At 42.2% G+C, this 27,809-nt stretch overlaps 1 protein-coding gene across 2 annotated transcripts; it reads left to right on the forward strand.

Moving 5' to 3' along the window:
• Nucleotides 1-4,284: 4,284 nt before the first annotated feature.
• On the forward strand, nt 4,285-27,581 carry LOC139452828 (bromodomain-containing protein 8-like). Of its 2 annotated transcripts, XM_071234453.1 has the most exons (20): nt 4,285-4,570; nt 6,858-6,951; nt 8,356-8,425; nt 9,425-9,474; nt 10,129-10,248; nt 10,777-10,857; nt 13,255-13,328; nt 16,163-16,284; nt 16,444-16,608; nt 17,750-17,987; nt 18,736-18,912; nt 20,029-20,264; nt 21,159-21,318; nt 22,412-22,464; nt 23,152-23,300; nt 23,609-23,689; nt 24,074-24,142; nt 25,387-25,564; nt 26,084-26,167; nt 27,143-27,581. In XM_071234453.1, exons 2-20 carry the CDS (start codon nt 6,860-6,862, stop codon nt 27,233-27,235), a joined length of 2,292 nt encoding a protein of 763 aa, XP_071090554.1. In that variant the 5' UTR covers nt 4,285-4,570; nt 6,858-6,859; the 3' UTR covers nt 27,236-27,581. The 2 variants fall into 2 exon arrangements, with proteins under 2 accessions (XP_071090554.1, XP_071090555.1); XM_071234454.1 differs by lacking the exons at nt 4,285-4,570; nt 6,858-6,951; nt 8,356-8,425; ... (1 more) ...; nt 10,129-10,248; nt 10,777-10,857 and adding an exon at nt 11,522-11,546.
• The last annotated feature ends 228 nt before the right edge of the window (nt 27,582-27,809 follow it).

The raw sequence follows: 27,809 nt of genomic DNA on the forward strand, positions 1-27,809 counted from the left end.
GTTTCGGGAAGAATTTAATTCCTACTCGTGGAAATCTCCCTCATGTATGCAATTGTTGTGACTGTTAATCCCCCACCTTCTATATATATATATTCTGTGCCATGTTCATCATTCAGTCTTGCTTGACAACGTATAAGGATCTTTACCGAAACATCGCCTTTTCCGTAATAAAGAAGTTGTTTTCCATCAATTGTGTCTACTTTATCATCCGTCAACCTTTAAGTAATGCCTAGAAAGATATAAAATAATATATATATATATCCAATTCATCTTGGGTGATGGACATGTTCAACGTTAGATTTGCAGAAAAACGACTACGAGTGTGATAGAAGTAGAAGATTATGTATTTGTAACTACGCAATATATCATAGTTAATTAGGCCATTTTAAGAAAATCGTCAAATATTTCTGATATGTTACAAACATTGTTTATATACATCAGAAACATGATATGAATGTGTTCATCACATCCACTGGTGGACATTGTTAAGAAGACTGAAGATGAGGAGACAAAGGAGATGACAAATCCAGTCTACGCAGACACTGGGTTTCGATCCTGAGTAAACCTCTCTTGCGTTAACAGATTAATATTAATCCACAGATTATGGGCTTACCTTATAATCCGATTAACTCATAATCTGAGACAGGTATTTCATTAGCGTTTCACGTCACAAAATAATACAATGCTGTAAAATGTTGTTGATTGTTGTTTAACGCCGCACTCAGCAATATTCCAGCTGTATGACGGCGGTCTGTAAAGATTCGAGCCTGGACAATCCAGAGATTGACATCATGAACATCGATCTACGCAATTGGGATACGATGACAGGCATCAACCAAGTCAGCGAGCCTGACCACCCCATCCCGTTAGTCGCCTCTTATGACAAGCATAGCATCCTTTTTCGGCAAGCATGATAAGCATTATAACCCGGATCTTCACAGGTCTGTAAAATGTACATACACGCCATCCGTTTACGTGTGGCAAAGTGGTTAACGCCTCCTTCAAGATTGCTGCATTTATATAGGAACGTGAATGTAGATGTTGGTGTCTCTGTGTGGCTGCTTGTTCTCAATTCAATTCAATTCTTTATTTGCTGTACTTGAGGCCAGTGGCCCATATGATATAATATAATGAGAGACTATAGCTGCTTGTATCGGTCAGGGCCAATTATAGTGACAGCCCATTGAGATACCTTTACCCAGTAAATGTATACTGACCCGTGAAGATCCGGATTAGAATAGTGAGTGAGTTGGGTTTAACGCCGCTTTTAACGGTATTCCATTAATATCGCGGCGTGTCAGCTTAATGTTGGAGGATAGCCCGAAGTGATGCAGGTCTCAGACGTTTACCACTTCAGTGAAACCCACGAGCACGGGTATGGTGCTGACAAACCTAGAAACATAATCGGGGCGAACCGGGATTCGAACCCACGATCATAGGTTTCTGGCGTGCCCAAGGGACACAACTCTGCACAGCGAATCGCGGCACCCTAGACGACTGGGTCACCCCACCCTACAACCAAACCCAAACCCCCGAACAATAAGATCACATCAATGGAGATTTCTGTAGTGCTGGGGGACACGGGTGGCCCAGTCGTCTAAGGCGCCGCAATTCGTTGTGCAGAGTTGCGTCCCTTGGACACGCCAGAAACCTATGATCGTGGGTTCGAATCCCGGTTCGCCCCGATTATGTTTCTAGGTTTGTCAGCACCATACCCGTGCTCTTGGATTTCACCGAAGTGGTATACCCAAGCGGTGTTAAACCCTACTCACTCACTCCCTCACTCACTCACTGTAGTGTTGACATGTCTTCCGTTCTTAACTTTCTCTCTTTAAATGACAAAGATGTCAATAGAAAAACTTCTCGAAACAGATTAGGGTTGACACTATTCATTCACTCTCTACAGATTATCCCTCATTCCGCGTATATAGTTTGTTAATTCTCTAATCCCACTACGACATTTCTGTTTGTTTACAATTCGTAATACTTTCTTCAAAGGTTCAAAGAAGAAGTTTATTCACCTGAAATTTGTTATTTTTTCAACACAAGAGATAATAAGAACGAAAACAATGCTATAGCCAACGAATCTAGTCATCATTTAAAGATGCCAATATAAAAATATTTATGCACGTGTCTGGTACTTAAACGACAAAACAAACGACCACACAAGTCCCCGGGCCCTCTCAGTGAAGGGGAGGGGAGGGGAGGGAGGGGGGGGGGGGGGGGGGGGGGGGGAGGTTGCCACTAACCATGCTCACTATAGTATTTCCTAATATACTACCATCTGGAGGTGAGGCGAGGTGAAATGGTTATTGCACTTATGTAGCAACGTGCATGCATGCATGGTGTATGTGTGTGTGCGTGCGTGCGTGCGTGATTGCGTGTGTGTGTGTGGCTGCTTGTACTAGTCCGGATTAATGCCGATCTTTCACTTCAAGCCACTAAGATCCCATGCCGCAGTTTAACATGAATACCCCACCCAGACACAGTGTACTGACTCCAAGGCGACCAGTTCTTATCTTAGCCTCATAATGCCGAGCGCCAGGCAGGATAACAACAAGCATCATCTTTTAACATCTTTTGGTATGACGCGGCCGGGGATCGAACCCCGAGTCCTTCCGCTCTCCGGGCACTACCACAAGGCGGTCACTATCATCTCGATATTATATGAAAGCATAGACATAGTTCATCCACCTGTTCCTGAGTAATTGATGTGTTTAAATATTTTTGCTCAATATATACAAATTAGTGAAGAAAGTTGTTTTACTGATAGTATTTTCCCCTCCATATGGCTACGTTTATCTGTTTGAATTTATACATTTATCATATCGGGTCGTTTTTCACCAACCCTTGCGGCCGTCTTCACCAATCTTAATTTTAGGGCCGTTCTCTGCTATATCTTTGGACCGCTTTCGACATTTCGCGGGACAAACGTGACTAAAACTGAGGCAGTTTTGTATCACCATAAGTATGTTTTTCGCCCCTTTAGCAATATTCCAGCAATATCACGGCAGGGGACCCCAGAAATGATCTTCACACATTGTTCCCATGTGGGAATCGAACCCGGATCTAATCTTCACGAGCGATCGCTTTAACCACTTGGCTACCCTACGCCCCTTGATAAGATGAGCAATAGCGGACAGTACCAGATAGCAGGACAAAAGCCGGGTCTCACAATGCTCAGTTTTACAGGTTTAATGGCAAACAAGCTCCGAAATGGAAAAAGTGTCTTTTCAATGTTATTCACATACCACAATAGTATATGGTCTCTGGTTGACTAATATCGTGATATGTTGGCGTATTGCTAAATCAGAATAAAATATCATTGTTTTGATAAACTGTTTGTTCTTATTTTGTGAGATATATAACCTACAAACTGTTAAATACAACGTGGCTTTGTTTAACCATGTGCCATTCTGATAAACACTTACAGATTCTATTTTAAGACATGTTTCACGTGACATTGATTTTGAAGGAATATGTCATTTTTGAAAACTTTATAAAATAAATATACAATAAAACAAAGTTTGTATGTTTAGGACGTAGTCTTGTTATTAGACTCTTCCCTGATTTTCATACAATGATGCCTTTTTAAGTTTGAAATTAAAAATAGCTTGTATGGTTTCCCATTTAAATGACTGGACTTAAACATTGCTCGAATATTTTTTTCTATTCTGTTAAATATTTTCTTTGCCCTTCATTAAAATGCTACTATGCTCTACATTCTGGAGTCTAACTAAGTACCATTGATGCCTGCATTACTTGACCTGTGTTTACTAGAAAGATGGCGATATATAATAGAGGGAATATATGGATGTCAGCTTCTTTATTATGAACAACACAACTTTTCGGAGTATATGCTCACTCCTTCATCATAAGCATATACTCCGAAACGTTGTGTTCCTCATAATAAATTTTCTCTCTTAGGCTATGTGTATCACTTCTAAATGAATTCAAATACTTATAACGGAATGTGTTTCAAATGTGCACCACATTCGCCACACACATACAGTCAGCACATTTACTACAATTAGTTGTGTTGAAACTAGTAGCAGTGAGTTCTCAATGGAATGTAGCGAACATGGCATTGTACGACATGCGTTTGTTTAGAACAAATTCTGTACAAATATTAATTCATAGTATTTCATTATTTGGTAATTGCCGTGGTCTCTCTTCATATATATTTAGTAAATTCTAGAGTGACAATTTCTGCGACGCTACATTTCAGTATTCTGCGCAACTATCGTAAGAAACTCAATGCAGCGCTGTGATAATCTACTGTAACGTTTAAGCGATCCCTTCAACAATGTGTAGAAAATGTAACAATGGCGGCAAGCTTGACGTGCTTTTGTAGAGAGCATCATCTATTGCTTTGCGTTTTAATTGAAGATTGAAATGTACATGGAAGACTTGCCACGCCCATTTACCTTTTAGGATACCATCTCAACACATCTGAATGTTGGAACTTTTTGCCTTCTCACACGCTGGGAATCCGCGGAGAATCAACATTTCAGCCATTTGATCGAATTTTGCTGGATAATTTCGAACTTGAAGTGACAACAAACACAAGGTAAATGTGTGCGCAGGTCCGGTGTGTGTGTGTGTGTGTGTGTGTGTGTGTGTGTGTGTGTGTGTGTGTGTGTGTTTTGCGTGAATGGTATTCCTGTTGTGGTCCATTGATAATGCGGCTTCAATCTAAAATCAACCTGTCAGCTTACTGTCAGTGCAAACAGCGCATTTTAGTTCATTTTAGCTCGGATTTTTTGCCTGGGTTAATATGAAATAGGTGAAGCCTAAAGAGAGAGCGCAGTATGCTGTGGCTAAAGAGAGAGGGCAGTATGCTGTGGCTAAAGAGAGAGCGCAGTATGCTGTGGCTAAAGAGAGAGCGCTGAATGCTGTGGCTAAAGAGAGAACGCAGTATGCTGTGGCAAATTGGTCATGTCACTTGTGTATCGAACTTGCCTGTTATCATGGTTATGGCCGTCATAACATTGGTCTGAATTTACTTTAAAACAATGAACATATTATCAGTTTTATCCTGGTTGACAACACAAGCATGTGTGTGGATTTTCCAATCCCTGGGATGCTCTATTGATATCAACCATTAATATAAATATGATAAAATTGTACTTTCTTATCCCAAAAGAACTGTGATTGTGTCAGTTTCAGTTTTGATAACAAGTGGTTCTCTGATGCCACTCCAACACACTGTCCACAGCTTCATTAGCCGGCAATCCGTATTCAGAGGACTATCTTGCTTAGTCTCTGAGGAATATTATTTTGATAGAAATTAGTAACTATATACAACAATGTCATTATGAAAAGACACAACAGAGAGATATAAACAACATCTACATTGGGATACACTAGAGTCATCATTAACATGATTAATAAAACAGTCTACATGGTCTATAATATCCTAACACCATAATATTAAGGTTCAAATGACACTTGACAGGCATATTTGGTGGTCATTTCCTTGGGGTGTGAACAGTGCTTGCTTCTGAATATCACCTTGTCTGGCCAAGTCCTTAATCTGTGGAAAATCTTGTCTTATTTTATTTGTCGCAATTGAATAACAGTTACGATTGGAGTGAAGGGGAACTAATAGGAACTATTTTAAATAATAATTTCTTAAGAGACTTGCAGTGTCCAAAAGAACTGCCTATACCCACCTGCCCATGGCATGTAACTTTTCTGTCAGGCTGGATGGACATGATGAAATTTTCCTCCAACTGTCTGGCAGATAATAAGACTAGATCTACTTACGTATTCACTTTTATTAGCTGATCTGTTGGTGGTTTTTAAATATTTATTATGACTGAATGGGGGAAGGTAACTTTGAAGATGGGCAGGCAACACTTATGGGTCACCTGCCTGACAGTTTTGTTGGACAAGGTAGACACAATTTTATGGACATGATGGATAACAACTTCTTTAATACTGTAAAAAGCAACATTTTGGTATAGATCCTTATCATGCTTATAGCATTGTCAAGCAAGACTGAATGAGGGACATGGTACAGAATATATAGTAGGTGGAGGAGTAACAGTATAGGATTAACAGTATAGGATTAACAGTGTAGGATTAACAGTAACAACAATTGCATACATGAGTAGGATGACTGCTACTGTGGACAATCTTACGTAGGGGGGGTGAGGGGGGGAATTTATGAGGTATTATATTACGGTTCATTGTAATCACTTGGTAATGTGAAGAGGCGGCACATGGAATTTAGAAAACTTGTTTTAGACTGTCCCACCTGTTGAAAGCTTTGGAGTAACTGTTCCATACGTAAAATATATCCGGGAGTGTGGTTAAATACATTTTGCGTAAGCTGCAACTAAAACAACCTGATATTGGAACATCTTTTTCCTGTAGAATAATAGTTTCACATACAATGTCTTCCTGATCATTGCAATAGAATACTTTTATGTTATATAAGGGGGTGTTTTTTTACTACATTACCAGTAGATCTGTGAGAGAATGTATGGCCAGTTAGCTGATTGCTATTATCATGATTATTGGCTTAGTTTATGAGACAGTTATCTTAATATAAAACAATACCTTGCAGAACATCAAATACAAATGAAACAAGATGTTTCAATTGGTGATGAATTAAGCATGACAAAGACTCCAAATGAAATGTGCATAGGCAGGGATTTTCAAGAAAGTCGGTCGCAGATGAAATAATAAATCTGGTAATTATTTATTGGAGAATTATTTACATCTTGACTTTGACTTCATAATCATATTTGCATACATAGTCACAAATATAAATATATGAAGAGGTCACAAGCATAATACAGTGATAAACCTTGGATTTTTTAACATGATTAGAACATTTTGTTGTCTAGAGATGAAGCTGCACCAGGGACCGGTGGACACGTGGTCGACGAGGGAGAAGCTGGCTCTGGCCTGCTCTGTCATGAAGAGTGGGGACCAGAACTGGTAAGAGCTTGGATCCCTCCTCACTTCTCTCTGTTGTCTGTGTATTGTAACCATGGTAACAGTTGTCTGGAAATGATGACATTTTTTCACCTGTCTCCCATTATGCTCCCGTATTCCTGATGCCTACAATGTATGCAATGTATGTAGTAAGCAGTGCTCCCGTTTACCTGTAATTACCATTTTTTACAGGTACCATTAGACTTGGACCGGTAATTCATGTGACTGCCAGTCCCAGTAGACCGGCAAATAATGTAAATGTTAAATCTTTGTTGTTGAACAAAACATCTATGATGTTCATATACATGATATAAGTATATTTGCCAACAAATCAGCTTGTCTGTTACCATCAGGGTTTCTCCTTGTCTATTTTTAGTGCAAGGAAATAAGATATTGCTTTGCTTCAAGGTTAAATATATGTTTGTTGGGAACTAGTCTCGAAATATTTAAAAAAACCAGAGACAATTGTGACTGAACTTTGTGTGAATGACATGTAGATCTAGCTACGTTACTTCAGAGATGACGTCATTGCATTGAACATGATGTTAAAAGAATTAAAACCAGGTTATTTTCATACGTTTTTATATTTGTTGAAAGTTGGGACTAACAAAAATTAGGGGAACTGGTCATTTTTAGAGTTGCCAGTCCACAAGAACTGGCAGTTTCAAAATCCAGTCAGAACACTGTAGTTAGACTATCCACTTTATTCTGCAGGGTGTCAGTAAGCAGGGCTATCAAGCCATATGTGGAAAGCCAGTCGGAACACTGTACCGGTAGTTTGACTATCCACTTTATTCTGCAGGGTGTCAGTAAGCAGGGCTATCAAGCCGTATGTGGAAAGCCAGCGGAACACTGTAGATAGACTATCCACTTTATTCTGCAGGGTGTCAGTAAGCAGGGCTATCAAGCCGTATGTGGAAAGCCAGCGGAACACTGTACCGGTAGTTTGACTATCCACTTTATTCTGCAGGGTGTCAGTAAGCAGGGCTATCAAGCCATATGCGGAAAGCCAGCGGAACACTGTACCGGTAGTTTGACTATCCACTTTTTTCTGCAGGGTGTCAGTAAGCAGGGCTATCAAGCCATATGTGGAAAGCCAGCAGAACACTGTACCGGTAGTTTGACTATCCACTTTATTCAGATTTCTGCAGGGTGTCAGTAAGCAGGGATATCGAGCCATTGTGGAAAGCCAGTCGGAACACTGTAGTTAGACTATCCACTTTATTCTGCAGGGTGTCAGTAAGCAGGGCTATCAAGCCATATGTGGAAAGCCAGCAGAACACTGTACCGGTAGTTTGACTATCCACTTTATTCAGATTTCTGCAGGGTGTCAGTAAGCAGGGATATCGAGCCATTGTGGAAAGCCAGTCGGAACACTGTAGTTAGACTATCCACTTTATTCTGCAGGGTGTCAGTAAGCAGGGCTATCAAGCCATATGTGGAAACCCAGCGACCAGCAAACTGGTTTTCCCAGAAGGTAAGGAAATATCACTCCTTTCAAAAGTTCACAGCATCGTCAAAGTGAGCCCATGTCATGGACCTTTGTCCTTCAATCCATCAGTCCATCTTCGATTCTGTTTTCATAAATGCCATAAAGCTAAGAGTAGCTGACAAATCAAATAACTTAAATGAGCTCTAATATCTCCAATGAAAGACACTAACGTGATTAAGATATTGACGTCACTTCCGCTATGTAGAAAGTTTCCAGGGTACTTATCATGATAGTAATAAGACATACAGGCTCTACTGAACATGTTGAAGGAACTGGATTTAACTTGCACCAGGTGCATGTTGACATGAAAACTTAGTTGCCCCAGACAAAACCAGGTGGGACCCTAGTCCCAAAAGTTTATCAAAGTTACAACATACATGCAAAAACTAGTCTAAAAATATGTACAATCTCAGAACTCGGATGATTGTGCCATGTGTCATGAATTACATATAACATATAATTGAGGCTGGACCAGACAGTCCTGTGATTGACATTATGAGCATCGATCCACGCAATTGAATTGCATCAACCGAGTCTGCGAGCCTGACCACCCGGTCCCGTTTGTCGCCTCTTAGCACTATCATAGACACCTCTTACCACAAGCATAGTCTCTTTTTACAGCAAGCATGGGTTGCTGAAGACTTCATAGAACAAAGGGATCAGTGATGTAGTATGGTACATAGAGGTTACAGGTACTGAGTGTGTTACAACATCGGACAAGTTAGGGTTCGTCAGACAAAAATGTGATTTTTTTTTCCATGCAGTTGGTGCATGTAGAGATAAATTTAAATAATTCGAGTTATGAGGTCCAACACAACAGAAAATGATGAATAAAGAAGGAATATGGAATTGTTTTCGCAATTAGGGGAGGGTGCAAATACGTGGGTATCTTTGCTCAACCAGCCAAAATATGAGTACCTGAATATAAGCATGATAAGTATTTGACTGTAACCATACAGTAACTGTATCCTCTCCTGTCTTCAGAACTGTGCCTTGCAGTACTCCGATCTCCTGGAGAAGGTGGAGACACCCAAGTGAGTCAGTTACATTTGTAGACACATGTGATGGTGCCTGGGATAATGTTAAAATATTTTGCGACTTCTAGCCCGACCTCTGCCTAGATATCATTTTCAGTAGATCTTATTTTTAGTGTTAATGTATGGATTTTTATTTGCATAGCTTACTAGACTGACCAAACTTTTCTTAACTTGGATTTGACTAGTGGCTGAAGTCACGGACTGTGTTTGTAGTTGACAGAAGCTTGCATCACATTACCAGGATTTTGTCTAGGATTCCAAATTATGTCAAGTGCATTTAGCAGGCAAATTTGGATGGTTTTTTTATTTTATTCAAAATTATAATTGTTTTTGACTTTCCTCTTTGTATTCAGTGCAGTAATGTAAAACTGAACATTTGACACTTGTTTTTTAGGTAGACCTCTTTTCAAATTTAACATGAATTGGGAAGATTTTATTTCCAATATAGGGTTTCTTTTTGAAATTTCTTGAAATTTTCTGGAGATAATGGGAAAAATTATTAAGATGGTGGTACGATAAATGTTTTGTGGGCTTATCCAATGAGGAATACTGCTTGATGTACCTTCTTCTCGGGGTACACAGGGTACACAGGGTACATCAAACCATATTCCCGTCATGAGCATGGCATTATCATGTGTTTGATTCCCTCAGACGGAAGCGGGGCGATGGAGGAGAGACTGACACACCTGCAGACCAAATCTTCCGTAAGCTGATGACAGAGAGAATTGAGGAACTTCGTAAGATTGCCCTGGGGGAACAGCAGAGATACAAGTAGGTTGGGCTAGCTGCAGTGCATGAAACTGCTTGTTGTGAGGCTGCCAATATTTCTGTTTTACTGCCTGAAATTGTCTGATCACAAGAAACAAGTATGGTAGGACATCCTTTTGTGATGTGTCCTATCTCAAAATTAGAATGGAGGAGCTTTAAGTATATCATCATCATCATCATCATCATCATCATCATCCGTATCATCAACAGCAGCAGCAGCATCTGACATTTCTTGGATTATTTTGCTCAAATTATTGGCTTTTGTCTAATTGTAAAATCATGCTCATTTAAAATAAAGAATTGTATTCTATTAAACATAGTTTGCATGGAAATGAAAATACTACTGGAAAAGTCAATGGTAGCCAAGTTGTTAGCCTTTGAACATGTTTGTATACATGAATTTCTGTGAGTTGTGTAGTTGGGAAAAGTGTGTGCATAAAGTGTAAATGTTCATGCACATTAATGACATGCTATGGAAATATGTCAGTTCATGCGGGAATACACAATTTATGCATGTTTTCTTTACTTCAGAAAATTGAAGAAAGATGTGGAGTGTATCAAGTCCGGACAATATGATGACCGCCTCACGGAGATGTGGGAACAGATGCAGGTGTACGTACTTGTAGCTGGGATCAGGACTGTATGTGCGATGTGTGCTGAGTGCCTGATGGAGGTGTGAAGTGTAGGTGTACGTACTTGTAGCTGGGATCAGGACTGTATGTGTGATGTGTGCTGAGTGCCTGATGGAGGTGTGAAGTGTAGGTGTACGTACTTGTAGCTGGGATCAGGACTGTATGTGTGATGTGTGCTGAGTGCCTGATGGAGGTGTGAAGTGTAGGTGTACGTACTTGTAGCTGGGATCAGGACTGTATGTGTGATGTGTGCTGAGTGCCTGATGGAGGTGTGATGTGTAGGTGTACGTACTTGTAGCTGGGATCAGGACTGTATGTGCGATGTGTGCTGAGTGCCTGATGGAGGTGTGAAGTGTAGGTGTACGTACTTGTAGCTGGGATCAGGACTGTATGTGCGATGTGTGCTGAGTGCCTGATGGAGGTGTGAAGTGTAGGTGTACGTACTTGTAGCTGGGATCAGGACTGTATGTGTGATGTGTGCTGAGTGCCTGATGGAGGTGGGATGTATAGGTGTACGTACTTGTAGCTGGGATCAGGACTGTATGTGCGATGTGTGCTGAGTGCCTGATGGAGGTGGGATGTATAGGTGTACGTACTTGTAGCTGGGATCAGGACTGTATGTGCGATGTGTGCTGAGTGCCTGATGGAGATGTGGGAACAGATGCAGGTGTACGTACTTGTAGCTGGGATCAGGACTGTATGTGCGATGTGTGCTGAGTGCCTGATGGAGGTGTGAAGTGTAGGTGTACGTACTTGTAGCTGGGATCAGGACTGTATGTGTGATGTGTGCTGAGTGCCTGATGGAGGTGTGAAGTGTAGGTGTACGTACTTGTAGCTGGGATCAGGACTGTATGTGTGATGTGTGCTGAGTGCCTGATGGAGGTGTGAAGTGTAGGTGTACGTACTTGTAGCTGGGATCAGGACTGTATGTGTGATGTGTGCTGAGTGCCTGATGGAGGTGTGAAGTGTAGGTGTACGTACTTGTAGCTGGGATCAGGACTGTATGTGCGATGTGTGCTGAGTGCCTGATGGAGGTGTGATGTGTAGGTGTACGTACTTGTAGCTGGGATCAGGACTGTATGTGTGATGTGTGCTGAGTGCCTGATGGAGGTGTGAAGTGTAGGTGTACGTACTTGTAGCTGGGATCAGGACTGTATGTGTGATGTGTGCTGAGTGCCTGATGGAGGTGTGAAGTGTAGGTGTACGTACTTGTAGCTGGGATCAGGACTGTATGTGCGATGTGTGCTGAGTGCCTGATGGAGGTGTGATGTGTAGGTGTACGTACTTGTAGCTGGGATCAGGACTGTATGTGTGATGTGTGCTGAGTGCCTGATGGAGGTGTGAAGTGTAGGTGTACGTACTTGTAGCTGGGATCAGGACTGTATGTGTGATGTGTGCTGAGTGCCTGATGGAGGTGTGAAGTGTAGGTGTACGTACTTGTAGCTGGGATCAGGACTGTATGTGTGATGTGTGCTGAGTGCCTGATGGAGGTGTGAAGTGTAGGTGTACGTACTTGTAGCTGGGATCAGGACTGTATGTGTGATGTGTGCTGAGTGCCTGATGGAGGTGGGATGTATAGGTGTACGTACTTGTAGCTGGGATCAGGACTGTATGTGCGATGTGTGCTGAGTGCCTGATGGAGGTGTGATGTGTAGGATGTTGTCTTGTGTGTGACTGGGAAGCGATGTTCTTGTCCGCTGGTTGACGTTCATGATGTCTTGTGTGTGACTGGGAAGCGATGTTGTTGTCAGCTGGTTGATGTTCATGATGTCAGAGAGCCGCCTCCGTTGTCTTGTGGTAGAGCGGAAGGTCCGGGGTTCGATCCCTGGCCGCATCATACCAAAAGACGTTAAAAGATGGTACTTGTTGTTACCCTGTCTGGCGCTCGGCATTAAGGGGCTAAAACAAGGACTGGTCGGCTCGGAGTCAGTATACTGTGTCTGAGTGGGGTATTCATGTTAAACTGTGGCATGGTATCTCAGTGAGCTAGCACTAAAAACTGGCATCAGTCCGGACTAGTACAATCGATGTTCTTGTTGATGTTCAAGATGTTGTCTTGTGTGTGATTGGGAAGCAATGTTTTTGTCAGCTGGTTGACGTTCATGATGTTGTCTTGTGTGTGACTGGGAAGCGATGTTCTTGTCAGCTGGTTGACGTTCATGATGTTGTCTTGTGTGTGACTGGGAAGCGATGTTCTTGTCAGCTGGTTGATGTTCATGATGTTGTCTCCCGTGGGACTGGGAAGCGATGTTCTTGTCAGCTGGTTGATGTTCATGATGTTGTCTCCCGTGGGACTGGGAAGCGATGTTATCAGGTTTTTAACCATTGGAAGCGATGTAGCGATGTTGTCAGCTTGTTGATGTTGATGGTGTTGCAGAGAGAAGGCCGCTGAGGATGCTACAAGGGAGGCAGAGAAGAAAGCAATGGAGGACGCCCGGGCTCAGGCCCAAGGTAAGGGGGACAGAATGTGTTGTTACCAACCTGGACAGAATGTGTTGTTACCAACCAGGACAGAACATGTTGTTACTACCCAGGACAGAATATGTTGTTACTACCCAGGTCAGAATGTGTTGTTACCAACCAGGACAGAACATGTTGTTACTACCCAGGACTGAATATGTTGTTACTACCCAGGTCAGAATGTGTTGTTACCAACCAGGACAGAATATGTTGTTACTACCCAGGACAGAATATGTTGTTACTACCCAGGACAGAATATATTGTTACTACCCAGAACAGAATATGTTGTTACTACCCTGGACTGAATATGTTGTTACTACCCTGGACAGAATGTGTTGTTACCAACCAGGACAGAACATGTTGTTACTACCCAGGACAGAATGTGTTGTTACTACCCAGGACAGAATGTGTTGTTACTACCCAGGACAGAATATGTTGTTACTACCAAGGACAGAATATGTTGTTACTACCCAGGACAGAATATGTTGTTACTACCCAGGACAGAATATGTTGAACTACCCAGGACAGAATATGTTGTTACTACCCAGGACAGAATATGTTGTTACTACCCAGGACAGAAAATGTTGTTACTACCCAGGACAGAATATGTTGAACTACCCAGGACAGAATATGTTGTTACTACCCAGGACAGAATATGTTGTTACTACCCAGGACAGAATATGTTGTTACTACCCAGGACAGAATATGTTGTTACTACCCAGGACAGAGTATGTTGTTACTACCCAGGACAGAGTATGTTGTTACTACCCAGGACAGAGTATGTTGTTACTACCCAGGACAGAATGTGTTGTTACCAACCAGGACAGAATATGTTGTTACTACCCAGGACAGAATATGTTGTTACTACCCAGGACAGAATATGTTGTTACTTCCCAGGACAGAATATGTTGTTACTACCCAGGATAGAATATGTTGTTACTACCCAGGACAGAATATGTTGTTACTACCCAGGATAGAATATGTTGTTACTACCCAGGATAGAATATGTTGTTACTACCCAGGACAGAATATGTTGTTACTACCCAGGACAGAATATGTTGTTACTACCCAGGACAGAATATGTTGTTACTACCCAGGACAGAATATGTTGTTACCAACCAGGACAGAATATGTTGTTACTACCCAGGACAGAATATGTTGTTACTACCCAGGACAGAATATGTTGTTACCAACCAGGACAGAATATATTGTTACTACCCAGGACAGAATATGTTGTTACCACCCAGGACAGAATATGTTGTTACCAACCAGGACAGAATATGTTGTTACTACCCAGGACAGAATATGTTGTTACCACCCAGGACAGAATATGTTGTTACCAACCAGGACAGAATGTGTTGTTACCAACCAGGACAGAATGTGTTGTTACTACCCAGGATAGAATATGTTGTTACTACCCAGGACAGAATATGTTGTTACCAACCAGGACAGAATATGTTGTTACTACCCAGGACAGAATATGTTGTTACTACCCAGGACAGAATATGTTGTTACTACCCAGGACAGAATATGTTGTTACTACCCAGGACAGAATATGTTGTTACTACCCAGGACAGAATATGTTGTTACTACCCAGGACAGAATATGTTGTTACCAACCAGGACAGAATATGTTGTTACTACCCAGGACAGAATATGTTGTTACTACCCAGGACAGAATATGTTGTTACTACCCAGGACAGAGTATGTTGTTACTACCCAGGACAGAATATGTTGTTACTACCCAGGACAGAATATGTTGTTACTACCCAGGACAGAGTATGTTGTTACCAACCAGGACAGAATATGTTGTTACTACCCAGGACAGAGTATGTTGTTACCAACCAGGACAGAATATGTTGTTACTACCCAGGACAGAATATGTTGTTACTACCCAGGACAGAATATGTTGTTACTACCCAGGACAGAGTATGTTGTTACTACCCAGGACAGAATATGTTGTTACTACCCAGGACAGAATATGTTGTTACTACCCAGGACAGAGTATGTTGTTACTACCCAGGACAGAAGTTGTTACTACTCAGGTTACCAACCAGGACAGAATATGTTGTTATGAACCAGGACAGTATGTGTTGTTACCAACTATGACAGAATGTGTTGTTAGAACCCAGGACAGAAGATGTTTTTTCCTTTTGTCATGTTGACTAGATTTGGAAATTGATCATAACGTCATGATTGAAGATTGGATCATCGAAATTACTGTTTACTGTTTTAGTGGTCAGTCAAACTAGATCACGTTTAGCCACAAAAAACAGAAATTCTTTAGAAGTTTAGTTTTGTTATCAGAAGACACTGGCATACATAAAAGTGCCAAGTAGTAGGAAGTGAATTAGCCTTTTCAGGAAAAAATACCGGCTTGGGTTCTGTTTGAAATTAAACTAATAATATATAACCTTTCCTCTGGCACTTTGACCCATAACATTGTTTGAGTTCGATTATGGAAATGGCCTTGCTTGCCTGGTCATGTAGTTATGTATATACATCTTAGTCAGTCTATATCATACCCGTGAAGATCCGGGGTAGAATAGGTCTTAAGCAACCCATGCTTGTCGTAAAAGGCAACTAACGGGATCGGTTAGTCAGGCTCGCTGACTTGGTTGATGCATGTCATCGTATCCCAATTGCGTGGTTCGATGCGCATGACGTCAATCACTGGATTGTGTGGTCCAGACTCGATTATATACAGACCACCATCATATAGCTGGAATATTGCTGAGTGCGGCGTTAAACAACAAATCAACCCAAATCAACCATCAGTCTATATCAAGGTGCATGAGCTGATGTTTATGTCTGTGTTGTTCACAGCCCAGCAGTGCAAGCGTGTGTTGGGCCCCAAGCGTCCATCTGTCACGTCACAGAGCAGTATGTCAGAACAGGAAGACACGCAGGAGTCTTACCCAGAATTCCCTCTGCTTGAGGTTCCAAAGGTAAGAGGTCACGGATCATAACAAATGGATGTGCTATTATGGTACATGTGTTTCAACTGGATTATTTTAAAAGTGATGATTTTTTTAATATTATTTGGAATGTAACCATGGTAACATTATTGTCGGCATGTTGATTCCATGTTTGATGGTATGTTTCAGATGAGTGATGACGACCCACCTCTACATCTGTCCACAACACCGTTGGGGGTGTCAGCACAACAGCCTGAACCTCGTACCAAGGCTGTTCCTCCTACCTCCCCACTTCTGTCATCTCTATTACAGAGTAAACTGAAGTCTGCCAACAGTCTGCAACAGCTGAAGAACGTGAGATGTCACATTTGTTGCTTTAACACATTCTTTCATCACACATGTTAAACTGTAGCATGGTATCATAGAGTGCTAGTACTACAGGACCGTTAATAGAACTTTCAGCCACACATACACATGCATTCACGTCGTTGAGCTCCCGGCCAATCGAAATGCTTCCTTTCTTGTGATAATATGCTATAAACATAGCTGTCTAAGAAAATTCTTTTCTTCATTTTATCCAAGGCATTTCGAAATGTTTTGAAATTCCAGTCTGCCTTTCTAAGTGAGTGAGTGAGTAAGGTTTTACGCCGCTTTTAGCAATATTCCAGCAATATCATGGCAGGGGACATATGAAATGGGCTTCACACATTGTACCCATGTCGGGAATCGAACCCGGGTCTTCAGCGTGATGAGCGAACACTTTAACCACTAGGCTACCCGACCGCCCCCTTTCGAAATAAGTAAATGTCTTTCCGACCAACCACGGAAACCATATACCCCTGTAAATCAGTGGCAAGATTGTTGAGAGTGTTTGGAGGGGGAGAGGGTTCTGTCACCCCTTCATATTTCTTAAGGGGCGGTCAGGTAGCCTAGTGGTTGAAGCATTCGCTCGTCACGCCAAAGACCCGGGTTCGATTCCCAACATGGGTACAAAGTGTGAAGCCAATTTCTGGTGTCCCCCGCCATGATATTGCTGGAATATTGCTAAAAGCGGCGTAAAACCACACTCACTCACTAACTCATATTTCTTAAATATAATGAACCAACCAATACTCAGTTTGTTCGGCACTGACTTGATCCAGATGGGGAATTGGCCACTTTCCTCCTTAGTCACCTTCTCCATACCAGGCATTGCACTTTTCACTGTTTCTGTATCCTGTCAGTCAGTGCGGGTAGAAACAAGCTCTCAGACAATGGTGCACACACTCATTCACTCACTCTCTGCTTGTCGCAAGAGGTGACTAATGGGATCGGGTGGTCAGGCTCGCTGACTTGGTTGAAACATGTCATTGTATCCCAGTCGCGTGGATCGATGCTCATGATGTCAATCACTGGATTGTCTGGTCCAGGCTCATTATTTACACGCCGCCATCATATAGCTGGAATATTGCTAAGTGTGGCGTTAACCAACAAACAAACACTCAAACTGTTTCAGGAGGCTGAGCAGGCCGAGGCTCTTACACAGGCCCAGCAGGTCCAGCAGCTGGCACTACAGCTGCAGCAGTCGGCTGAATCAGCTGTGAGCCAGGCGAGGGAGGCAGCTGTCAATCAAGCCAGGGAAGCACAGCAGCAACTCCAGCAACAACAGCAACTCCAGCAACAACTGAAAATCGCAGCTAGTGCTGTCCAGAATATCCCCCTCACAGAATCCCTGCCAACATCCCCATCATGTGGTCAGTGGTCAAGCAACTCCCTCACCTGTTAATTTAGCTTAAGGTTGAAGACATTTCTAAAATGGTGGAAATGTGTGCTGCAATTTTATAGGCTAAAGCTCAGGGTTCTAAATAATATTTCACTTCCACCGATCATAAAACATGTAGTCTTTGTCTCAGTATTGAGAAATACATTAGACTGCAGACATATAGCTGTGTGGTAAACAATGGTCTGTTGGTTATGTCACTGGACTAGCAGCATAAAGGTCCAGGGTTCGATCCCAGGATCAGGCAAAAGTTTTTGTGACTTATTATCAGTTGGGGTGCATCATGGGATTAGTTTCTGGTCATGTGACCTCATCCACTGTCGCCTTCAGTTTGAAAGGTCTCCTTGGTTGGAGAAACATGTCATGAACTATTGCAGAACACAGATGTAAGTTTATAACCTGCTTATTCATATTTATACAATGTGTGTACATCTAAAGTAATGTTGAAGCTATTATAATATTTGTAGAATTTTGTATTTGTAACAACTTAGCCAATTCACTGTTTACACTGTAACTTAGCAGATTTTCTTGTTATTTTCTAGTTTCTTGAACCTCAACACTGTTCATTCAACGCTAATGTTCAAAGGAAAAGCATGATAACAGATCCAAACGAATGAGCTTTTCACTTATTATTGTCATGGAATAACGGACAATAAACATCAATTGAGAGTATCAAGACTGTTGATTTCTGCCATAATAACTCCCCTTCATTCATTCTTCAGCTGCCCCGACACTGTCCAAACTGTTGTTCACAAGGGCACAGCCAAAGCCAGTGTCTGAGACCACCCCGTCGTCCCACACCGTCACCAGCGCCCCCCTCATCACCGTGACTGAAGTACCCTCGCCCCTTGATATCCTAGAGTCTGGCGAACCCAAGTCCACGGAACCCCTGGATCAAGGTGGGTAGCATCAAATGGCACCTTATTTCCCCTAACAGGAACCCCTGTCTCTATCTAGATACATACTCTATAAAGGGCTAGGTTTGAGAGTAAGATTTTCAAAGCATTTGAATACCATAATAAGGTTGCTGATTGACCCCAAAATTGTATTGCAATATATTGGGTACTGAGATCCGTATTGCAATACATATTGCGACATATTGAAACCTGAGGTGTTTGACAGTGATTGACACTGATTCTACATGCAGATCCTATTTACAACATGCTATTAAAAGTAAATATTAAGATAACAAAGTCAGCATGGTCAGTTGACGCCATTTTGTTGTCATGGATACAGGAGATAACACTGTGAGAGAAAAATCAATTCCATGTTTCCGCTTTTTGGCAATTAATTTTGTAGGGCAATCATTTGTAAATTAATTCGGTGTAGATTTCAGGTTTTAAAGTGCAAATACTTTAAAACTTAATTTTTTTACCCATTATACAAGGGGGCATGGATGGCCCAGTAGTCTAATGCGCCGCAATTCGCTGTGCAGAGTTGCGTCCCTTGGGCACGCCTGAAACCTGTGATCGTGGGTTCGAATCCCGGGTTCAGCCCGATTATGTTTCTAGGTTTGTCAGCACCATACCCGTGCTCGTGGGTTTCACTGAAGTGGTAAATGTCTGAGACCTGCATCACTTCGGGCTTTCCTCCCTCATTAAGCTGACATGCCGTGATATAACTGGAATACTGTTAAAAGCGGCGTTAAACCCAACTCACTCACTCACTCACCCATTATACAAGGACGAGGGAAAAAATATTTCAATACATAACGTTCAAAAAGCATATTAAGGTATACCAGTATCCCATTAATACTGTGCAGTTCTAATGATAAAGTCGACTAAGCCAACCCTTCACAGATATAACAGCAATAATGGCTGCACTTATGACAAATGCCGGCCTCTTATATGGGTCAGGTAAGGACATGTAAGTAATGGCTTGGTCTTGGGCTATTGTCTAGGAAATACGGACTATATGTATAGTGTGTAGACTGGCACAAAATTGCTGGACACCTTTGATCAGTAAAGTAAAGTGAGAGGATGAAATATAGGGATTGTTGATGTTTTTTTCTTTAGACTCGGCTGATGAGAGTGTCAATGTGGATGTGACGGCAGTTGAGGTCAGCTCCAATGATGGTGATCCACAAGAAGGGTCAGCTGACCAGTCATGTGACCCCTCATGTGACGGTGGAGATGGGAAGGATGATGTGGCAGAGGATGATGGGACGGCTGATGAGATGGCCCAGGCTGACTATACTCCACAACACCGACCTGAGCATAAGGGTGGTGGGAAGCAGGTGACCGCAAGTCAGGTGTGTGTGATCCCGGGGTGAGATGACCGCTGGTCAGGTGTGTGTAATCCCGGGGTGAGATGACTGCTGGTCAGGTGTGTGTGACACAGGGATGAGATGGCCGCTGGTCAGGTGTGTGTGACACAGGGATGAGATGACTGCTGGTCAGGTGTGTGTGATCCCGGGGTGAGATGACGGCTGGTCAGGTGTGTGTGACACAGGGATGAGATGGCCGCTGGTCAGGTGTGTGTGATCCCGGGGTGAGATGGCCGCTGGTCAGGTGTTTGTGACACAGGGATGAGATGACTGCTGGTCAGGTGTGTGTGACATGGGGATGAGATGGCCGCTGGTCAGGTGTGTGTGATCCCGGGGTGAGATGGCCGCTGGTCAGGTGTTTGTGACACAGGGATGAGATGGCCATGGGCAGGTGTGTGTGACACAGGGATGAGATGACTGCTGGTCAGGTGTGTGTGACACAGGGATGAGATGACCGCTGGTCAGGTGTGTGTGATCCCGGGGTGAGATGACCGCTGGTCAGGTGTGTGTGATCCCGGGGTGAGATGACCGCTGGTCAGGTTTGCGTGACACAGGGTTGAGATGACCGCTGGTCAGGTGTGTGTGATCCCGGGGTGAGATGACCGCTGGTCAGGTATGTGTGATCCCGGGGTGAGATGACCGCTGGTCAGGTTTGCGTGACAACGGGATGAGATGACTGCTGGTCAGGTGTGTGTGACACAGGGATGAGATGACAGCTGGTCAGGTGTGTGTGACACAGGGATGAGATGGCCACTGGTCAGGTGTGTTTGCCACAGGGATGAGATGACAGCTGGTCAGGTGTGTGTCACAAAATCTTCATGTGTTTTGATAGGCATGTGTTTGTAGCCTATTTCATGTCTAACTTTTGCCATGTTATAGTTGCAAGAAGACGATGACTCCAGTGAGATTGCAAGCAGCAGTTTTGTGTGTGTGGATGAGGAGGTTTCAATCAAGGAAGACCCAGCATCACCAGCCAGCTCTGTGTCCTCCAAGGTCAGCGAGAGTGGCGGCAAGTCATTCAAGCCACGCAGGAGGAAAGGTGAGATTTGGTCAACCTGTATTCTTCTCCCTCATCTAACCCAGTATCTATTATCTCCATGTTAGGCTTAAAAAAATAAAAGAATTGATTCGCAGGCAATGACCTTTGAAAATATAGTGTTTCCTTTTTTTTTAGCATGTTCAAACTAGTATGCAGCCAAATAAACAGTTGTGTACCATCAATATAGGGTAAGGGCCTCCCTACATAAACAAGCTTACAAACTCGTATTGCCGCCATGACCATAACATGAGATGCGCAGTCAAGTACTGCACATGTAAAGGGAAATAACTGGGTGCTATATTGGATCACTTCTTTTATTTTTTAGTATAAGGAGGAAGTTTTTGGAAAATGGAAATAAAAAATGTAACATGAGACATACATTATGATGATGCAAGTGGTGCCTGAGAACCAAGACTATTATTTTTATTAGCCCTTAGATTATTATCACTTGATACCTGAGCAAGCTGAAGTACAGCACAGAATACCACATCACCACAATTTTGCAAGATTTGCCCACTCTAACACCATCGATAGAAGTTCAGTAGAGATCCAGGGGATACGGGTGTCCCAGTCATCTAAGACCGCCTCTGTGGTGTAGTGGATGGAGCGTCTGCCCGAAGAGCGGAAGGTCATGGGTTTGATCCCCAGCCGCAACAGGTCATGATTTCTGTCACTGGATTGTCTGTTCCAGACTCTTATTTACAGACTGCCGTCATATAGCTGGAATATTGCTGATTGCTGCGTTAAACGACGAACAAACAAACATACCAAAAGATGCTAAAAGATGGTACATGTTGTTACCCTGCCTGACACTCGGCTTTCATTGGTTAAAACAAGGACTGGTTGGCTTGAAGTTGGTATACAGTTTGCCTGGATTAAGTTTCTAGGATTTTCAGCAGCATAGATGTGCTTGTTATTTTTTGCCAAAGTGGTCAGGTTTTCCTCCCACATCTAGCTGAGATACTGTAAACCACTGAAATACTTTTCATAGCAACGTTAACCCAAACTCACAAACTCAGGAGTGGTCCGCCATGATAATATCTAACCCATCAGATATCTGACCTTCTAATGTTTGTATCTGTTATTTTGGCAGGTCGCGGAAGTCGAGGGGGTCATCGAGGGAGGCCTTCACGACGATCTGTGCAGGTTTGTCATTATCTCGCAGCTGTAACTTGATAATGTTTACATATCATTCCTATGATCTAGAACTTGATATCAAATATCACATCGAGAACCTGATAACATATATATCTCACATCTAGAACTTGATCACATAAATATCTCACATCGAGAACTTGATAACATAAATATCTCACACCTAGAGCTTGATAACATAAATATTCGCATCTAGAACTTGATAACATAAATATCTTATATCTAGAATGTGATCACGTATACATCTCACATCTGGAACGTGATTGTGTATACATCTCACATCTAGAATGTGATTGTGTATACATCTCACATCTAGAACGTGATAGTGTATACATCTCACATCTAGAACGTGAATGTGTATACATCTCACACCTGGAATGTGATCACGTATACATCTCACATCCAGAACATGATCACATATACATCTCACATTTAGAACGTGATTGTGTATACATCTCACATCTAGAATGTGATTGTTTATACATCTCACATCTAGAACGTGATTGTGTATACATCTCACATCTAGAACGTGATTGTGTATACATCTCACACCTGGAATTAGATCACGTTTACATCTCAAATCTAGAACCTAATGGTGCCAATATGTCATAGTTTGGTCAAGCATGATGATCTGGTGATCACTGTGTGGAGACTGATGACGTGATGTGTATTCTGTAGGAAGACGACAGGAAGGATGACACCAGCTCCAAGCACAGTGATGTTGATCTATCTGATGACGAGATGCGAGAGAGTGACGACCCTGTGCCTACCAGCGGCTCCATCTTCTCCGAATCCATTCCAAATAGTCCTGCCTCCTTGTCCATGTGGTATGTATATAGAATAACCATGATACATGTTGGTGTTCTTTCATATATAAATGATATATGGTTCATATTTTGGATATTCATGGTATTTGTAGGCGTAATATGGATATACACAATACATGGTGGTCATACTGGATATTCATGACACATGTGGGTGTTACTTTGGATATTCATGAATAATGTAGGCGTTATATTAATATTTATAAAAATAAAAGTTGTCAGATTGATTGTGCACATTGTGTGAAGTTGTTGTGTAGGACATGCATGACATGTGTACACGGTTGTTCATTTTGCCTTCCCTATGTTTCAAGCAGTGACACGGAGGACGAGAAGGCCTTCAAGACATGGAAGAAATCCATCATGTTGGTGTGGCGATCAGCGGCCAACCACAAGTAAGTCAGCTGTTGTTTGAGAACAAGTAAGTCAGCAGTTGTTTTGGAGAACAAGTAAGTCAGCTGTTGTTTGAGAGAACAAGTAAGTCAGCTGTTGTTTGAGAACAAGTAAGTCAGCTGTTGTTTGAGAGAACCACAAGTAAGTCAGCTGTTGTTTGACAGAACAACAAGTAAGTCAGCTGTTGTTTGAGAGAACAAGTAAATCAGCTGTTGTTTCACACAACTACAAGTAAGTCAGCTGTTGCTTCAGATATCAAGCACTATGTCAAATCTTGTTGTCATAAGGTGAATATTTGTAGGAGTTGATCCATTTAGGTGGAGTAAATAGTCGGTTGATAAAGCGTTGTGTCCATGTGTGTAATGTGTTGAAATGGTCTGTTTCAGATATGCCAATGTATTCCTTCACCCTGTCACCAATGAAATAGCCCCAGGCTACAAGGGAATAGTGCACAGGTGAGTAACGTCTTGTTGAAAGTGAGACCAACAGCACACTAGTACATGTGAACACTGACATAGCTGATGGCACAGATGGCCTTCACAGATACTGCACTTGAGAATTGATAAATAATATGATCAGATTGGGTGTTGCTCCTTGCCTTGGTTGTATAACATCCTGTTGTTCCCAGCCTTGGTTGTAGAACATCCTGTTGTTCCTGTCTGTGGTTGTAGAATGTCCTGTAGATCCTGTCCATGGTTGTAGAATGTCCTGTTGTTCCCGGCCTTGGTTGTATAACATCCTGTTGTTCCTGGCCTTGGTTGTAAAATGTCCTGTTGTTCCTGGTTTGGGTTGTATAACATCCTTTTGTTCCTGGCCTTGGTTGTAGAATGTCCTGTTGTTCCTGGCCTTGGTTTTTAGAATGTCCTGTTGTTCCTGGCCTTGGTTGTAGAATGTCCTGCTGTTCCTGGTTTGGGTTGTATAACATCCTGCTGTTCCTGTCCATGGTTGTAGAATGTCCTGTTGTTCCTGGCCTTGGATGTATAACATCCTTTTGTTCCTGGCCTTGGTTGTAGAATGTCCTTTTGTTCCTGGCCTTGGTTGTAGAATGTCCTGCTGTTCCTGGCCTTGGTTATATAACATCCTTTTGTTCCTGGCCTTGGTTGTAGAATGTCCTGTTGTTCCTGACCTTGGTTGTATAACATCCTTTTGTTCCTGGCCTCGGTTGTAGAATGTCCTGTTGTTCCTGGCCTTGGTTGTAGAATGTCCTGTTGTTCCTGGTTTGGGTTGTAGAATGTCCTGTTGTTCCTGGCCTTGGTTGTAGAATGTCCTGTTGTTCCTGGTTTGGGTTGTAGAATGTCCTGTTGTTACTGGCCTTGGTTGTAGAATGTCCTGCTGTTCCTGGCCTTGGATGTATAACATCCTGTTGTTCCTGGTTTGGGTTGTAGAATGTCCTGTTGTTCCTGGCCTTGGTTGTAGAATGTCCTGTTGTTCCTGGCCTTGGTTGTATAACATCCTGCTGTTCCTGTCCGTGGTTGTAGAATGTCCTGTTGTTCCTGGCCTTGGTTGTATAACATCCTGCTGTTCCTGGCCTTGGTTGTAGAATGTCCTGTTGTTCCTGTCCATGGTTTTAGAATGTCCTGTTGTTCCTGTCCATGGTTGTAGAATGTCCAGTTGTTCCTGGCCTTGGTTGTAGAATGTCCTGCTGTTCCAGTGATGTTTCTGTGTGAAACTTGTTAATGAAACCCTGGATTATGTTTAGGCCAATGGACCTTGGAACCATCAAGAAGAACATTGAAACAGGAGTGCTGAGGACCACTCCAGAGTTCCAGCGAGATATGATGTTGATGTTTACAAACGCCATCATGTACAACAGCACGGACCAGCCTGTTTTCAAGATGGCCACGGAGATGTACAATGATGTCATGCAACACATTGAGGTAACCATGACAACATCTTTTAGCCTGCGAGGGTCTTGTCTTGTGAGGGTCTTAGATATGCATTATGACTTGGGAATCAAGCTTGACTTAAACATCAGTCATTAGTTATTGTTTTGGGGTTTTTTTTCAAATCAACCAAGAAACAATTTATACACAAATGCTGCCAAGTCAGCCATGTTGAAAATTTAGCCATTTCTTTACTTCCACTTACAAGTTGTATTAGTGGGAATGTAAAAGAATATGACATTTTTTCTGTTTTATTTTCATTTTTCATCTTGTTTTTTAAATCGAATTTAGTTAAATAACAGATATTTCTTCTCTGAACTCACAAGGCCTATGAAGCTGAATCTCAAGTCTTTACAATCCCATCAAATGTCTTACTAAAATTTGCTCAAAGAATCCTGATACAATTTCCAGTATGGCCACACAGCCATATTTAAGATCCTATATCAGACCCTAACTCTACCTGCATCTGTGTTAGATGTGATGAGCTTATAGTGATTGTGTGTTGTCTTCCAGCAATATGTCAGTACCCAGTTGATGGTACAGAGCAATGAGACGAAGATGCTGCGCCAGTCTCGCCGGGGAGAACTCCAGGAGAAGGTATGTGTGTGCAGGGGTATGGTTGCCAGGGGATACACTCGTCGAAGCAAGGCCAGATTCTTCTTAAAACTAGGTTTATGAATCTGCCGATTCCCAAAAATTGAAATGTGGAAAAACATAGATGAAAAGCAGCTTTGTTTTATTCCACTGATCGGATGTAAGTAAAATGTAATAAACCCAACTCATTTACTGTCGCTGTCAGTATAAATTAATTACTTAAAATACTACAATCATGATGAAATAAGTAAAACTTCCCACAAATTATCTAAAATCTTCAAAACCCAACAAATCATGACGACTCCCTCTTCCTCCCACCCCAACTTTTCTTTTTCCAACCTAATTAACATTTAGACGAAATTAAACATTCATATTTGAAATTGAAATTTAAAAGAAATGAAATTGGCAAAGGTGTTATTAGACAAGGTGTTTATTGAGTAAGACGTAAATGATCAAGGTGTATCAGTGTCAAGGTATATCAGTGTAAAGTGTACATTTGTCAAAGTGTGTTTTGGCTGAGGTGAAGACAGCTTTTGGACCCGTGAACATCCGAGTTAGAATTGGTCTTCAGCAACCCATGCTTGCCGTAATATGGCAACTATGCTTGTCGTAAGAGGCAATTAACGGGATCGGGTGGTCAGGCTCACTGACTTGGTTGATGCATGTCATCGTATCCCAATTGCATGGATCAAAGCTCATGATATCAATCACTGGATTGTCTGGTCCAGACTCAATTACTTACAGACCACCGTCATATAGCTGGAATATTGCTGAGTGCAGTGTTAAACAAACAAACAGTGAAGACAACCTTTGAGAAGTTTTATCTCAAAGTGTATGCAATTGTAATTTATTTTCATTGTCAAAGAATCAAAACATCTTGAGTTGTCAAACTGAAATTTGTCCCTATCAAAGATGATTTCGAGAACACTCCAAATCCCCAATGTTTATAGCAGTTAATGGTTATGTTGTTTTTTACAGGAGGAGGAGGGAAAGAAAAGGAGAACATCCTCCGAGCAGCCTCCAGAGGGTGGCAAGACAAAGAAGCGCAAAACTCGGGCAGACGACACCTGACTATAAGGACACAACTTCGTACTTGATCTGTTGTACATGTCGCTGGTTAGCACGGAGTTATCTCCCTTCAACGCGGATTCAAACTAGCCTTCACATTGTCTATGCTGTTTATGTTGGAACAAGCAGCCATTTCCACTTCTGTCAGTGAGGTGTGTAAGAAGTCGTCTTGTACACTACAGTATGCTGCCTAAGCATTCACCAGATACATGGGTTGTGCATTATGTGCTGCCTGTATTGGAACGTTTGTGTCCCTCTGACCACCTGGCAGTGTTGCAAACATGGTGTTTGTATGTACATGTATGAATGTAGCTGTCCTGTTGTCAGTATCAAGCTTCTTGTAGAATAAATGTCCATCAAATGTATTGACTTCTGTTATTGCCTACATGACAAAATAACCAGAGAGGAACTGCCTCCGTGGTGTAGTGGATAGAGCGTCTGCCAAGAGATTTGTTTGTTTGTTGTTTAATGCGGCATTCAGCAATATTCCAGCTATATGACGGCGGTCTGTAAATATTAGAGTCTCGACCAGATAATCCAGTGATTGACGTCATGAGCATCGATCCATGCAATTGGG

This window comes from Haliotis cracherodii, unplaced genomic scaffold, assembly GCF_022045235.1.
Source record: "Haliotis cracherodii isolate W230 unplaced genomic scaffold, xgHalCrac1.p SCAF_9, whole genome shotgun sequence".
Taxonomy (NCBI): domain Eukaryota; kingdom Metazoa; phylum Mollusca; class Gastropoda; order Lepetellida; family Haliotidae; genus Haliotis; species Haliotis cracherodii.

Excerpts from the sequence above, each read along its gene's own strand:
- LOC139452828 (XM_071234453.1), top strand. The coding sequence starts at position 6,860 with ATGAAGCTGCACCAGGGACCGGTGGACACGTGGTCGACGAGGGAGAAG. Across the intron at positions 17,988-18,735 it reads GCCAACATCCCCATCATGTG|CTGCCCCGACACTGTCCAAA; the intron begins GTCAGTGGTCAA and ends TTCATTCTTCAG. Across the intron at positions 25,565-26,083 it reads ATGTCATGCAACACATTGAG|CAATATGTCAGTACCCAGTT; the intron begins GTAACCATGACA and ends GTTGTCTTCCAG.